General features: G+C 50.2%; 1 protein-coding gene across 31 annotated transcripts in view; it reads right to left on the bottom strand.

Moving 5' to 3' along the window:
* The window catches only part of Catsperd (catsper channel auxiliary subunit delta), a 37,990-nt gene that overhangs the window by 6,989 nt on the left and 17,415 nt on the right, over window positions 1-13,586 (bottom strand). For 26 of the 31 annotated variants that reach the window (XR_015628894.1, XM_087567616.1, XM_087567605.1 and 23 more), the window contains 8 exons: window positions 10,506-10,589; window positions 7,680-7,830; window positions 6,819-6,914; window positions 6,261-6,343; window positions 5,270-5,446; window positions 4,632-4,745; window positions 1,760-1,849; window positions 811-869 (listed from right to left, as the gene is read on the bottom strand). Coding sequence is in view for 30 of the 31 variants with exons in the window: in XM_087567616.1 (XP_087423742.1) it covers window positions 811-869; window positions 1,760-1,849; window positions 4,632-4,745; window positions 5,270-5,446; window positions 6,261-6,343; window positions 6,819-6,914; window positions 7,680-7,830; window positions 10,506-10,589 (854 nt within the window). In the remaining variant the exon portion in view is untranslated. The remainder of the gene's footprint in view (window positions 1-810; window positions 870-1,759; window positions 1,850-4,631; window positions 4,746-5,269; window positions 5,447-6,260; window positions 6,344-6,818; window positions 6,915-7,679; window positions 7,831-10,505; window positions 10,590-13,586) is intronic. The other 5 variants (XM_087567624.1, XM_087567629.1, XM_087567625.1 and 2 more) reach the window with 1 other exon arrangement.

The following is a 13,586-nucleotide window of genomic DNA, read 5'->3' as shown; positions in this document are numbered from 1 at the left end:
CAAGGTGGGGGGATGAGGGCCATCGTGGGCTGCTAAGGGTCAAGAGAACATGGGCCAGAGGGCTGACTAATTGGAGCTAAGAGCAGCCAAGATGAAACATAGTGACAATGGGGTTATCAATAGGGAGTGGATTCTAACAGCATGAAGGGTAGGCAGCCGTCCAGCTATTGTGCTGCTTAAGGCGGATTAAAATATAAGGCTGTATGTGCATCTTTCATCCAGGAACACAAATGGTCTAAGGTGGGAAGGAACCACGTGCAAGAATTTAAATATTTTTACTTATACACACACTCCTCCATACACACTCAGACACACAGACTGACACATATTCATACAGACACACACACAGGCACAAACATACTCACAGATACCACACATTCTCTCTCTCTATCTCTCTCTCTCTCTCTCTCTCTCTCTCTCTCCACACACACACACACACACACACACACACACACACACACACACACACGAACACACTCAGACACTCAGACTTTTCTGCCCAGGCTGGCTTCAAACTCCCTGTAAGATGGCCAAGGCTGACCTCAAACTCCTGATCTTCCTGCCCTTACTTCTGTGGTGCTGAGGTGACAGTCATGTGCTACTATACTCAGGACCTGAGGAGCTCCATGCATCCTGAGTGAGTGCTCCACCAAGAACCTCCAGTCCCAGACCCTACATAGAACTTCAGATGAATTTCATCGTTTTTCTTCCAAAGCCAAAGTTGCAGCTTAGCCCCACTCCTACTGTGCTCTAGGGATCCCTGTAGATATCAGTGGGGAGCAACCTCCAGCCCGAGAGTGGGTCACATACCTGGCAGTGAAGTTCAACTCTGAGTTGCCCCAGTGCTGCTGCTGTTGGAGTTCAATATCCTATGAAATGGTAGCAGGGGCAGACATGGAGACGGAGGGAGGGAGACAAACAAGACACAAAGACAGTCAGCTGCAGCAGGGTTTCAAACAGATGTCACCCCAGTTGGGATGAGCTGGTAAGAGAAGGGTGACTGGCAGGCACTGTGGGAGCTTATCCATCCACTGTCCAGCCCCACTATGTTCTATGTCCTAAGTGACACCAGTCCTAGGTGTCATGAGCTGTGACTGTCTTCCTGCTCACTGGCATTTAATATCCCAAGGTGTTGCTTAAAGTAGGATCGGCTGAGTCTGGCCTACTACGGTGATGTCAAGTAGACTTGACAAGTGTTCCTAGGCAGCACAGGTAAGTCCCAGCTCCCGTCATGATGGATACAAGGGCGGCAAATGGAGCTCACCCAGGCCCCTGCCAGAATCCAACCCTCTATCTAAGTTTTCCCCAGATAACACAGCTCTCAACATCCCTGTGTGTGCTACATCCCAGCTTTCCTTATGATGGCATGTGTGGGTGGTGGCTGCGTGTCTTGCTCAAGAAGAGAAGCTGAAGCCTGTTTAGGAAGGGAGAAGGGAGGGATCTTTTCAGAATGCACAGTGAGGCTGGCGTTCTTGAGAGGTCAAAACAGGATGATATACTCCAAGGCTGTCCTGGCCTAGTGAATGACCTCATGTCTTACTACCACAAAACAAAATAAATAGTGCCTGAGATATGGTTAGTTTCTGGTCAAAGCCCCTGACACAGACACAGACACAGACACAGACACAGACACAGACACAGACACAGACACAGACACAGACACAGACACAGACACAGAGACACAGACACAGACACAGACACAGACACAGACACAGACACAGACACAGACACAGACACAGACACAGACACAGACACATACCAGTTTGAACTTAGAGTTGCCATCATACATGTTGCCAAACTGAGTGAGGTTTGCCTTAAACCCCAGGGCATGGGGATTGCTGACCATGACCTGGAACAGAATGCACAGATAGTTGTCCCCCAGGTGACAGACACTGGGGGGACCACTTCATACCCTTGGCAAACAGAAGCTTGTTTTGCACAACAAGTTCCTAGGTGCAGCATAGTCACTGGATTATCTGCCCTGTCTGTCACAGCCTTAGAGCCCAAGGTCATTGAGCTGTGAGGCACAGCAGAATGGCAGGAACAAGAGAGGGAGAGTCTGGGTATGCTAGAAGGACCCTGCCTGGGAGGAGGAAGAGACAAAAAATGAGATGGAGGAAATGACGGAGCAGTTAGAGGAGGAGGAGATGGAGGAGATGTGGGAGGAAATGGGGGAGGAGGAGATGGAGGGGGAGATGGAGGGGGAGGGGGAGGAGGAGGAGATGGAGGAGGAGGAGGAGATGGAGGAGGAGATGGAGGAGGAGGAGATGGAGGAGATGGAGGAGGAGATGGAGGAGGAGGAGATGGAGGAGGAGATGGAGGAGATGGAGGAGGAGATGGAGGAGGAGATGGAGGAGGAGATGGAGGAGGAGATGGAGGAGGAGATGGAGGAGGAGATGGAGGAGGAGATGGAGGAGGAGATGGAGGAGGAGGAGATGGAGGAGGAGATGGAGGAGGAGGAGATGGAGGAGAAGGAGATGGAGGAGGAGGAGATGGGGGAGATGGAGGAGGAGGAGATGGAGGAGGAGATGGAGGAGGAGGAGATGGAGGAGGAGATGGAGGTGGAGATGGAGGAGGAGGAGATGGAGGAGGAGGAGATGGAGGAGGAGATGGAGGTGGAGGAGATGGAGGAGGAGATGGAGGAGGAGGAGGAGATGGAGGAGGAGGAGATGGAGGAGGAGCAGATGGAGGAGGAGGAGATGGAGGAGTAGGAGATGGGGGAGATGGAGGAGGAGATGGAGGAGGAGGAGATGGAGGAGGAGATGGAGGAGGTGGAGATGGAGGAGGAGGAGATGGAGGTGGAGGAGATGGAGGAGGAGGAGGAGATGGAGGAGGAGATGGAGGAGGAGATGGGGGAGGAGATGGAGATGGAGGAGGAGATGGAGGAGGAGGAGATGGAGGAGGAGATGGAGGAGGAGGAGATGGAGGAGATGGAGGAGGAGGAGATGGAGGAGGAGATGGAGGAGATGGAGGAGGAGATGGAGGAGGAGATGGAGGAGGAGGAGATGGAGGAGGAGATGGAGGAGGTGGAGATGGAGGAGGAGGAGATGGAGGTGGAGGAGATGGAGGAGGAGGAGGAGATGGAGGAGGAGATGGAGGAGGAGATGGGGGAGGAGATGGAGATGGAGGAGGAGATGGAGGAGGAGGAGATGGAGGAGGAGATGGAGGAGGAGGAGATGGAGGAGATGGAGGAGGAGGAGATGGAGGAGGAGGAGTTGGAGGAGGAGATGGAGGAGATGGAGGAGGAGATGGAGGAGGAGATGGAGGAGGAGATGGAGGAGGAGATGGAGGAGGAGATGGAGGAGGAGGAGATGGAGGAGGAGGAGATGGAGGAGGAGGAGATGGAGGAGGAGGAGATGGAGGAGGAGGAGATGGGGGAGATGGAGGAGGAGGAGATGGAGGAGGAGATGGATGAGGAGGAGATGGAGGAGGAGATGGAGGTGGAGATGGAGGAGGAGGAGATGGAGGAGGAGGAGATGGAGGAGGAGGAGATGGAGGAGGAGGAGATGGAGGAGGAGATGGAGGTGGAGGAGATGGAGGAGGAGATGGAGGAGGAGGAGGAGATGGAGGAGGAGGAGATGGAGGAGGAGGAGATGGAGGAGGAGGAGATGGAGGAGGAGGAGATGGGGGAGGAGGAGATGGGGGAGATGGAGGAGGAGATGGAGGAGGAGGAGATGGAGGAGGAGATGGAGGAGGTGGAGATGGAGGAGGAGGAGATGGAGGTGGAGGAGATGGAGGAGGAGATGGAGGAGGTGGAGATGGAGGAGGAGGAGATGGAGGTGGAGGAGATGGAGGAGGAGGAGGAGGAGATGGAGGAGGAGATGGAGGAGGAGATGGGGGAGGAGATGGAGATGGAGGAGGAGATGGAGGAGGAGGAGATGGAGGTGGAGGAGATGGAGGAGGAGATGGAGGAGGAGGAGATGGAGGTGGAGATGGAGGAGGAGGAGATGGAGGAGGAGATGGAGGAGGAGATGGAGGAGGAGCAGATGGAGGAGGAGGAGATGGAGGAGGAGATGGAGGAGGAGCAGATGGAGGAGGAGATGGAGGAGGAGATGGAGGAGGAGCAGATGGAGGAGGAGGAGATGGAGGAGGAGATGGAGGAGGAGCAGATGGAGGAGGAGGAGATGGAGGAGGAGGAGATGGAGGAGGAGGAGATGGAGGAGGAGATGGAGGAGGAGATGGAGGAGGAGCAGATGGAGGAGGAGATGGAGGAGGAGATGGAGGAGGAGCAGATGGAGGAGGAGGAGATGGAGGAGGAGATGGAGGAGGAGATGGAGGAGGAGCAGATGGAGGAGGAGGAGATGGAGGAGGAGATGGAGGAGGAGATGGAGGAGGAGCAGATGGAGTAGGAGATGGAGGAGGAGGAGATGGAGGAGGAGATGGAGGAGGAGATGGAGGAGGAGCAGATGGAGGAGGAGGAGATGGAGGAGAGAGGAGATGGAGGAGGAGATGGAGGAGGGGTATAAGGAAGAAAAAGGTTGAACAGGGAGAGAATGAGTGTGGAGGAGGCAGGCACAGTGAAAGGAGAGGAACAAGAATTGGGGGTATGGCCTGGCAGTATGTAGCCTGTGATGCAAGAAGATCTGAGGATAGGCAGAATGTCGTCCTGTGACACAGGCTGGAGTACTCACCAGTGGGGTGGGGTTCATGCCCTTCCGGGGTACCATGAGGGCAGACAGCTTTAGCTTGCTGTTCATGTCTATTATGAACATTCTATCTTCCATGGTGCTCTCCAGAAATTCCACCTGGGGGAGACGGCAGGCTGTAGGAGAGGCTGTCCCAGCCCAGCCTCCTGAAGCAAAGGCAGGTGAGGGTGATGCTGTGCTCAGCAGGGCGTCTGACCCCGTGCTGGAAGCCTCAGCCAAACCCAGTGTTTCCAGAGTGCTTAAGGAGACAAGCAGTCCCACCGTACTTTTCCAGAAACCGTGGTCTTATGGAGGGTTTTTGGCTTGTTTCTCGAAATACTGAATAGTGGGCCTGCACAGTGGCACATGCTGTGTACATTCTCACAACCATACCCCCCAGCTCCTCACCAGGGCATCCCTGGCAGGGGATCCACCCTCAAGCCGCACATCTAGCCCTATGTTCACTTTTCCTTTAACACAAAGTCTTCTTGAATTGCACAGGCTTGAGAAGAATTTATAATCCTTTTACCACAGCCTCCTAAAGAACTGTTTTCCTTCCGTTTCCCCCATTCTAAAACAGAGGTGAGCCCAGGGAGTGGCGTATGAAAGGTAACTTCCCTCTATTGGTCATAGGGATCACCTACATTACATGGCTCGAGTTGCAGGCTCTGGTCCATGAGAGCGAGCTGCACGTTCACCAGGCACTTCTTGAAGTCAAACGCTGGGAAATATGGGTCAGAAACGGGGGTGAGGACCTCCAGCATGCCGACGTCCCAGAAATGCACACTTGCCTCTTCAGACCAGAATTGTTGATTGGACAGCTGTGGTAGGAGCAAGTGCTGAGGTCAAACCTTCTTGTTCCTTCTTTTCTCCTCATCTTGTGTCTTTGTAGCCTACCCAGGCTGGCCTCACAAACACAGCAACCCTCCTGTCTCAACCCTCCAGAGAACTGTGAATAAAGTTTAGACTCAGCATGGTATGCCTAGTCGAGTCCTTAAAAGACACATTTTCATTACGTTTATTTATTATGTGGCACGCACAGGGCCAGAGGAAAACCTGGTGAGAGTCAATTCTCTCCTTCCATCACTGGGTCTTGGGGATCGAACTTAGGTCATCGGTTTACTGGTATTGCAAGTTGTGATCTTAAGGTCATCAGCCCACAGGTCAGGTCTGCTTGGTGTGTGTAAATGCTGCTTGGGACTGACTTGGATACATATATATATATATATATATATATATATATATATATATATAATCACTTTCTCTTTGTTCTGTTTTATGGTACTGAGGTCTGGGGCCTGGTCCTGATTTGTAAGGTGTAGGGTAGGTCTCAGTGGCTAAAATGCTTGCCTAGTATACATAAAGCCTTGGATTTGTGGGCAGAATACCCCAAAATTGGGCATGATGGCACCTGCCTGTCACTGGCAAATACCTCGCAACTGGGCCTGGTGGTACCTGCCCACTCCGGAGGGGGGCAAGGGGATTCGTAGGACTTCATGGTCATCCTTGGCTACATATAGGTCTAGCATTAGCCACAAGAGGCCTTGCGTCAAAACAAGGACACTTCACTAGCATGTTGCCCAAGCTTATGAAGTAAGGTTCTTATCATACTGTTGGCCAAACCCTCAGACGCACTTTGATTATGTAGTTTCCCATGTAACTCTGACTTCCATAGTACAGTTGATCTTGTTCTACCAAAAAAGCCAGCTCGTAAGTATCTGGGAAAGAGAAAGGAAAATGAGAGGTTCTGTGAGATGTAAATGGTGGGGTCGGGTGGGATGGGGTGGGGTTCAGCAGGTAGAGGTGCTCCTTGTCAAGCCTGAAGACCTAAGTCTCATCTCTGGGACCCGTTTAGTAGAAGTTGATACCAAAGTTCTCTAAGTTGTTCTTTGACCTGCACACACTCACCCAGGCACACATGCAAATCTCCTCACACTTACACTTGCAAGAAACAAACAACAGGATGTAAACATCAGTCGCCCCTTTATCAGCAAGTGTGCCAGAGCTCAGACAGAAGCTCAGGAGGTCAGAGGTCAACTACAGCCACAGGGCCGAATCTTAACCAATCACACTCGACAGAGCTTCCACCCAAAGTGTGTAACAGCGAAGCCCCAGCCAATCACAGATAGGGAAGGGTGGCAGAGGGAGGAGGCAGGGTAAAGGCAGGCAACCTGAAGTGGATTGGCCACGTACTCGAGGCAATGCTGTGAATGGTGAGTTTGGCATGCTCAACATTTAAGTCGTTGATGTTCCCTTCTTCCATCAACTGCATGGCTTCTACGATCTGGCCTAGGAGGGGGAGGTAAACTGTGATTACCCATAAATGTATCCCACAGAAGGCATCTACAGCACTGGCGGAACTTCCCTGCACTGCTCCCCTCTACCCCCATTTGGTTTTAGAGCTTGCTATTCAAAAGACCAAGGAGAGAGACATACATCTGATATAACAGACATCTGCTATTTCAGAACACGAGACTAGTATGCTCTGGGGAAATGTGACCCCTGTGAGCCTCTTTGGTGACTAAGCTCTGACTACCAGTCCCAATTAAAGCAAATGCCCCGTGTTCTTGGAAGGGATGCCTCAGACTGCCTTTACACAGTCTATGGAGAAAAGGCCTGCATAAAAGCAAGGTGCTGTCAAGCACTCCATATACGTTTGTGCGCCCCCCACCCCTTCCCAGTCCTACCCCTCCACCCTCCACCCCTCCTACCCCCTCATAGACAGCCTGGTCAACTTGGTGAAATTCCGTATCAAATTAACTAAAAGAGGATTAGAGTGTGGTTTAGGGGTAGGGCACCCCTACCGAGAATCCCTCAGTGTAGACCTGGCTTTAGCCCCTCAGCACCAATGTAAAAGTCTAGACTGGTTTGTAACCCTAGCAAAGAAGGCACGAACAGGGGGATCCCTGGACTTCCTGACTAAACAGCAATTCCCAAATTCGGTGGCAAGCCCCTCTGACAAGTCTCTATGTGCACATGACCATACACAAAAATCTGGGGTCCCTAGTCCATGTCCGTCCCCACTGGAGGATGCCTGGACAGGGTGTGGCTCACCTGAATTGGAGGACACCAATAAAGTTTTCTGATTCCAGAGGATCAGAAACCCTCTCTGCTGTGGTTTGATGATGACTTCAAGGGGACTCTCATATAAAAAGGGTACCCCGGTACTATGGTTCAGGGGGTACTCCAGGTAGTGAAATGTGCCCTGAGATAAGAGAATAGAGTCACTGTGGCCTAAATTCACTGTCACAGTCCTGTCTGTTTCATTTAACATCCTTCCAACATCCTGAAGTGGCATTGAGACAGAGGAGCTCCAGAGACAGCGTGGGGAGAGGCCCAAGTCCTTCCAGGGTACCACAGAGCACATGTCGTACAGGGAGACCTTCCCTGGGGTCTGACTAAGGGGGGTGTAATGAAGAGCGTTTTTTTTTTTTAAGGACTTTAAAAAAAATTGCTGGTACATGGTGAGAGAGAGAGAGAGAGAGAGAGAGAGAGAGAGAGAGTGTGTGTGTGTGTGTGTGTGTGTGTGTGTGTGTGTGTGGCGGGGGGTGGGGGGATGCACATTCGAGTGCAGGTGTCCACAAGGGCTCTGGATTCCTTACAGGTGAAGTTGTAGGTGGTTGTAAGCCACCTCATATGGATGCTAGGAACTGGATTGAGGTCCTCTTCAATGTTAATTGCTGAGCCACCTCTCCAGCCCTTGATGGTCAAGTGTTAATTGTCACTGACTGACTCTAGAGTCACCTGGGAGACAAGCCTCCAGGCTTACCTGGCAGGAATTACCTGGTCTCTGGACATGCATGCTGGGGAGTGTGTCGATAGGGTTAATAGGCTGGGAAGACCCAGGTCCTGTGGGTGGCACCAGTACCCATGCAGGAGTCTCAGAAACATAAGCAAGCTGAGCAAGAATGAGCCAGCAACTGCACGGCTTACACGTCACATTTCTGCCCCGAGTGATTTTTTTCTGACAGACTGTAACTTGTATAAATCTTCAACGTGGCTTTGGAGAAAGTGTTTGTCACACCTGCAGAAGGAAAGTGGGAGGAGCCAACCTCACTCCCGATAGCCTGTGCTTTCAATGTGGCCAGCATCCTAGGCAGCAACAGGGCAGATGACCTCTTGGGGTCCATGAGAGACAATGGTTAGCTGGCATGGGGGTGAGGGCAGCAGGGATGCCTGGGGCATCCAAGGAAAGGACCTGGCTCCACAGCCACAGCCCTGAAACTGCCTGTTTGGGAGCACAATCCTTCTGGGAGTACATTCTGGGTGCCATGAACGCTGCCCAGGTTCCTGTACTGTACAAGGAGGCTGACATGACCTTCCTCACAAGGAGAAGATTGGCTCCCTGTTCTGTCCTTCTTCCAGGACACAGATGCCATGCAGGCCAGCACAGCATGCTTATGATGGGAAGCAGAGGCAGGAGGATCTCTGTGAGTGTAGGCCAGACTGGATTACAGTGTGAAACCCTGTTTTGTTTTTTATTTTTTTTAAATTTATTTTATGTATGTGAGTACATTGTAGCTGCCTTCAGACACACCAGAAGAGGGCATCGGATCCCATTACAGATGGTTGTGAGCCACCATGTGGTTGCTGGGACTGGAACTCAGGACCTTGGCAAGAGCAGTCAGTGCTCTTAACCACTGAGCCGTATCTCCAGCCCTATGAAATCCTGTTTTAAAAAACTAAAAAAAAAAGGGGGGGCTCTCACAGAGGACCAGTGTTCAATTCCCAGCCCCATGTGGTGGCTCAAGACTGTAAATCTGGTCCCAGGGACCCATTGCCCCTTTCTACCCTCCACATGCACCAAGCATGTTGACATGTAGTGCAGACATACACTTGGGCAAAATACCCACACACATAAAACACACAAATATGTTCACATTCCAATTTGGCTGTCTCAGCTCTTGACTTATAAACGGTCAAGAGTGTTGACTGGCATGGCCACCCTGTGTGGAGGGAGCCATAAGGAAAGCCCACCTGTAGCTTTACAAACCCACAGGCCAAGAGTTGGTCATGGGGTGAGGAAAACGAAGGACTTGGTATGGAATGAGGGGGCGGGAAAGTCACCTTTAAAGTTTTGCTTTGGCTGGGGGTATGGATCAGCAATCAGCAACTGAGTCTTTCATAGGACACCCCAAAGAAGGCTGGGTGGGTATAGGGGTGAGTGGATAAAAGAGCAGTGGTGTGTGTGTGTGTGTGTGTGTGTGTGTGTGTGTGTGTGTGTGCATGATGAGTTGATAGATGCATAAATGAATGGATGGATGAACGGATGGATGAATGAATGGACAGATGGATGATGAGTAGATGGATGGGTCAGCAGATGGACTGTTGGGTGGGCCAATGTGTAGACAGATGGGCATATATGGATGAATGAATAGAGGGAGGGATAGATGGATGGACAGATGATCGTTGGCTTGGTGGATTGGTGGATGGGTGGGTAGATGTGTGGGTGAATAGATGGGTGGGTCAGTGAGTGGGTGACTGGATAGATGGGTAGATAGATGGATGATGGTTGGATGGGTGGGTAGGTGGATGATTGGGTGGGTGGGTAGATGGATGGCTGCCTGGCTAGCTGGCTGAATGGCTTTCTGGTTAGGTAATAAACAAACTGAAAAAAACCAAAGGAGCTATCTGTCACAGTTGGAAACCCCAGAGCACTGCTCCAAGTCTCTGAGGTAATTCCACATGCAGTGCAGTACTCATCCACATGCAGGTGCAGTACTCATCCACATGCAGTGCAGTACTCATCCACATGCAGTGCAGTACTCATCCACATGCAGTGCAGTACTCATCCACATGCAGTGCAGTGCTCATCCACATGCAGTGCAGTATTCATCCACATACAGTGCAGTACTCATCCACATGCAGTGCAGTACTCACCAAGTTGTTTTCAACCAAGAGTATCCCCACCTGAGACAAAGAATGGAAATGGAAGATGCCTCCTAGTAACCCTTTAAGGTGACTCTATGGGGAAAAAAAGCAAAACAGGAAATGGTGCAGGCAAATTAAATACAGTAACATAGTTATCACGTGACACAACACGGTATCTTGTATAACACTGAATATGATCTACATCATTCATCAGACTCAGGAAGGCGATTTTCCTGCCTTAGGAACACAGCAACTAGGGTTGGGGATTTAGCTCAGTGGTAGAGCACTTGCCTAGCAAGCGCAAGGCCCTGAATTCGGTCCTCGGCTCCGGAAAAAAAAAAAAAAAAAAAGGAATACAGCAGCCACAGCAGAAGGGAGTCAAGCAAGGCAGCTGGGTTCTGGGAGGGCAGGGGGTGACACCAGTGACTTGGATCACACGGATGAGCCGATTCTGTTTTCTTATGTCCCTGCTTCTTTAGCTCCACATTTTTCTAAGATATATATATATATATTAAAGATTTATTCATTTATTATATATAAGTACATAATAGCTGTCTTCAGACACACCAGAAGAGGGCATCGGATCTCTTTACAGATGGCTGTGAGCCACCATGTGGTTGCTGGGAATTGAACTCAGGACCTCTGGAAGAGCAGTCGGGTGCTCTTAACCGCTGAGCCATCTCTCCAGCCCTATATATATTTTTTTTCTTTTTTTTTTTTTTTCCGGAGCTGGGGACCGAACCCAGGGCCTTGAGCGTGCTAGGCAAGCGCTCTACCGCTGAGCTAAGTCCCCAATCCTAGATATATATTTTTAAAATGCATCTATTTATATGTAGTAAGGTTCTAAGTGCCCTATGTGTGTGTACACCTGCATGCCAGAAGAGCACATCAGATCCCAGTATAGATGGGTGTGAGCCACCATTTGACTGCTGGAAATTGAACCTCTGGAAGAGTAGCCAGTGCTCTTAACCACTGAGACATCTCTCCAGCCCTACACACACATGCACGAGCACACACACACACACACACACACACACACACACACACGTACAATTTTTCAAAATGGGGTTTCTCTATGTAGCCCTGTCCCAGAGCTTGCTCTGTAACCAGGCTGGCCTTGAACTGACAGAGATCTCAGAGATCTGTCTGCCTCTGCCTCTGCCTCTTGATTGCTGGGATTAAACACGCGTGCCGCCACTGCCCAGCTCTGACATGGATATTTTTTAAAAGACTTACTTTTTAGTTGTTATTCATGTATGTGTGTCTACATAGAGGTGAGTGCAGATACCATCAGAGACCAGGAAAGGGCATCAGATCCCTGGGCTGGAGGTACAGGTGGTTGGGAGGTGTCTGTTGGAGGTGGTAGGAACTGAACTCATTCCTCTGAAAGAAAAGCCAGAAGGCTTAACCAGTGCGCTGTCTCTCCAGCCCCTCAGGTCTGAGGAATGAGGTTTTAGCTGAGGCGAGGCCCAGTTGGTGGGACAGTAGCCTTACATGCACAGAACACTGGGTTCCATGGCCAGCATCCCATAAACCAGGTAGAGGATGGGAAGCTGGCCTTTCATCCCAGGACTTGGGACAGGGAGCAGGAGGATCAAGAGTTTGTAGTCTAGAGGCTGGAGAGATGGCTCAGTGGTTAAGAGCACTGGCTGTTCTTCCAGAGGACCTGAGTTCAATTCCCAGCAACCGCACTGCGGCTTACACCTCTCTGAAACTCCACCTCTAGGAGTTCTGACACCTTTACTCAGATACACATGCAGGTAAAGCACCAATATACATAAAACAAAAAGAAACATTTTAAAAAGTTTGCAGTTTGTAGTAATACAAATTTATAAAAGTGTCTCTTGACACCCCCCCCCCAAAAAAAACCCTGAACTTGTTTTGCTGAGCCTTACAGCCAAATTCATAACATACACTTAAGACTTCAGGCTGCTTAGCTGGATGGTGGTAATTAACTCATTTGATCCCAGCACTCAGGAGGCAGAGGCAGGCAGATCTCTGAATTTGAAGTCAGCCTGGTCTACAGAGTGAGTTTTAGGACAGACAGGACTCCAAAGAGAAACCCTGCCTTGAAAAACAAAACAAACAAGCAAAACTTAAGGCTGCTCGATGGGTCTGGGGACACATCATTTACTCCCCACACTCTTAAGGCAGATGCAGGTGGATCTTTGAGTTCAAGGGCAGCCTAGGCTACTCAGTTAGTTCCAGGACAGCCAGGCCATGTAGAGAGAGACTATCTCAAAACATCTAGAACAACAAAAGACTTAAGGCTGCTCTCCTACCGTGTGGTCAATCTGTCCATTCATCCTACCTTTTAGGGAACAATGATGTAACACCCAACATTGCTGTGTCCTAGATTTCTCATGTAACCAATGAATACAACCTAAGATAATACATAATTAAAAAAACAAACAAACAGGGTACCTGCATTAAAAGTGTGTACCACCACACCCACCATGCCTAGCCATAGAACCAATCTTAAGTGATGTACCCTTGCACACCCCAATGCAGAGTAGTGTGTGTGTGTGAGTGTGTGCGTGTGTGCGTGTATGTGTGTGCGTGTGAGTGTGTGTGTGTGTATGTGTGTGTATGTGTGTGTATGTGTGTGTATGTGTGTGTATGTGTGTGTATTGTGATGACTGCTGCAAGCAGCCAAGGTGTTGGAAGCAACCTTAACAACAAATAACCCACAGACATCAGAAGTAGTCTTTGCACTCTTATGGGGTCCTCTTAGATCTCCTCTCATCTTTTAGCTTCTGCTGCCTCCCAGGAATACCACTGAATTATAAGCCCATCAGTGGAGAAATCCATTGATGAAATCAAATCCCTCAGAGTCTCATCACATGCCAATAGTCCCATGTCCAAGCAGTCCAATGAGGTCCAAACCTTCACCATACAAAACTTTTGGGAACACTTCATACTCAAACCAGAGCTTTTCTCTCACTGAAAGGCTTATGGTCTTTCTCATGCTTCTGTTCATCTGCCATCTGCCCTCCCCTCACTTCCATTAGCTTCTTTTTAGGAGAATGCTTTGAGATGCCATCTTGACCTTAGAAGGCAGCCATCTTGAAATCAGCCATGTTGACATTA

This window comes from Rattus norvegicus, chromosome 9, assembly GCF_021556685.1.
Source record: "Rattus norvegicus strain SHRSP/BbbUtx chromosome 9, alternate assembly SHRSP_T2T, whole genome shotgun sequence".
NCBI classification, from domain to species: domain Eukaryota; kingdom Metazoa; phylum Chordata; class Mammalia; order Rodentia; family Muridae; genus Rattus; species Rattus norvegicus.
This window is presented reverse-complemented; position numbering and strand designations above follow the sequence as displayed.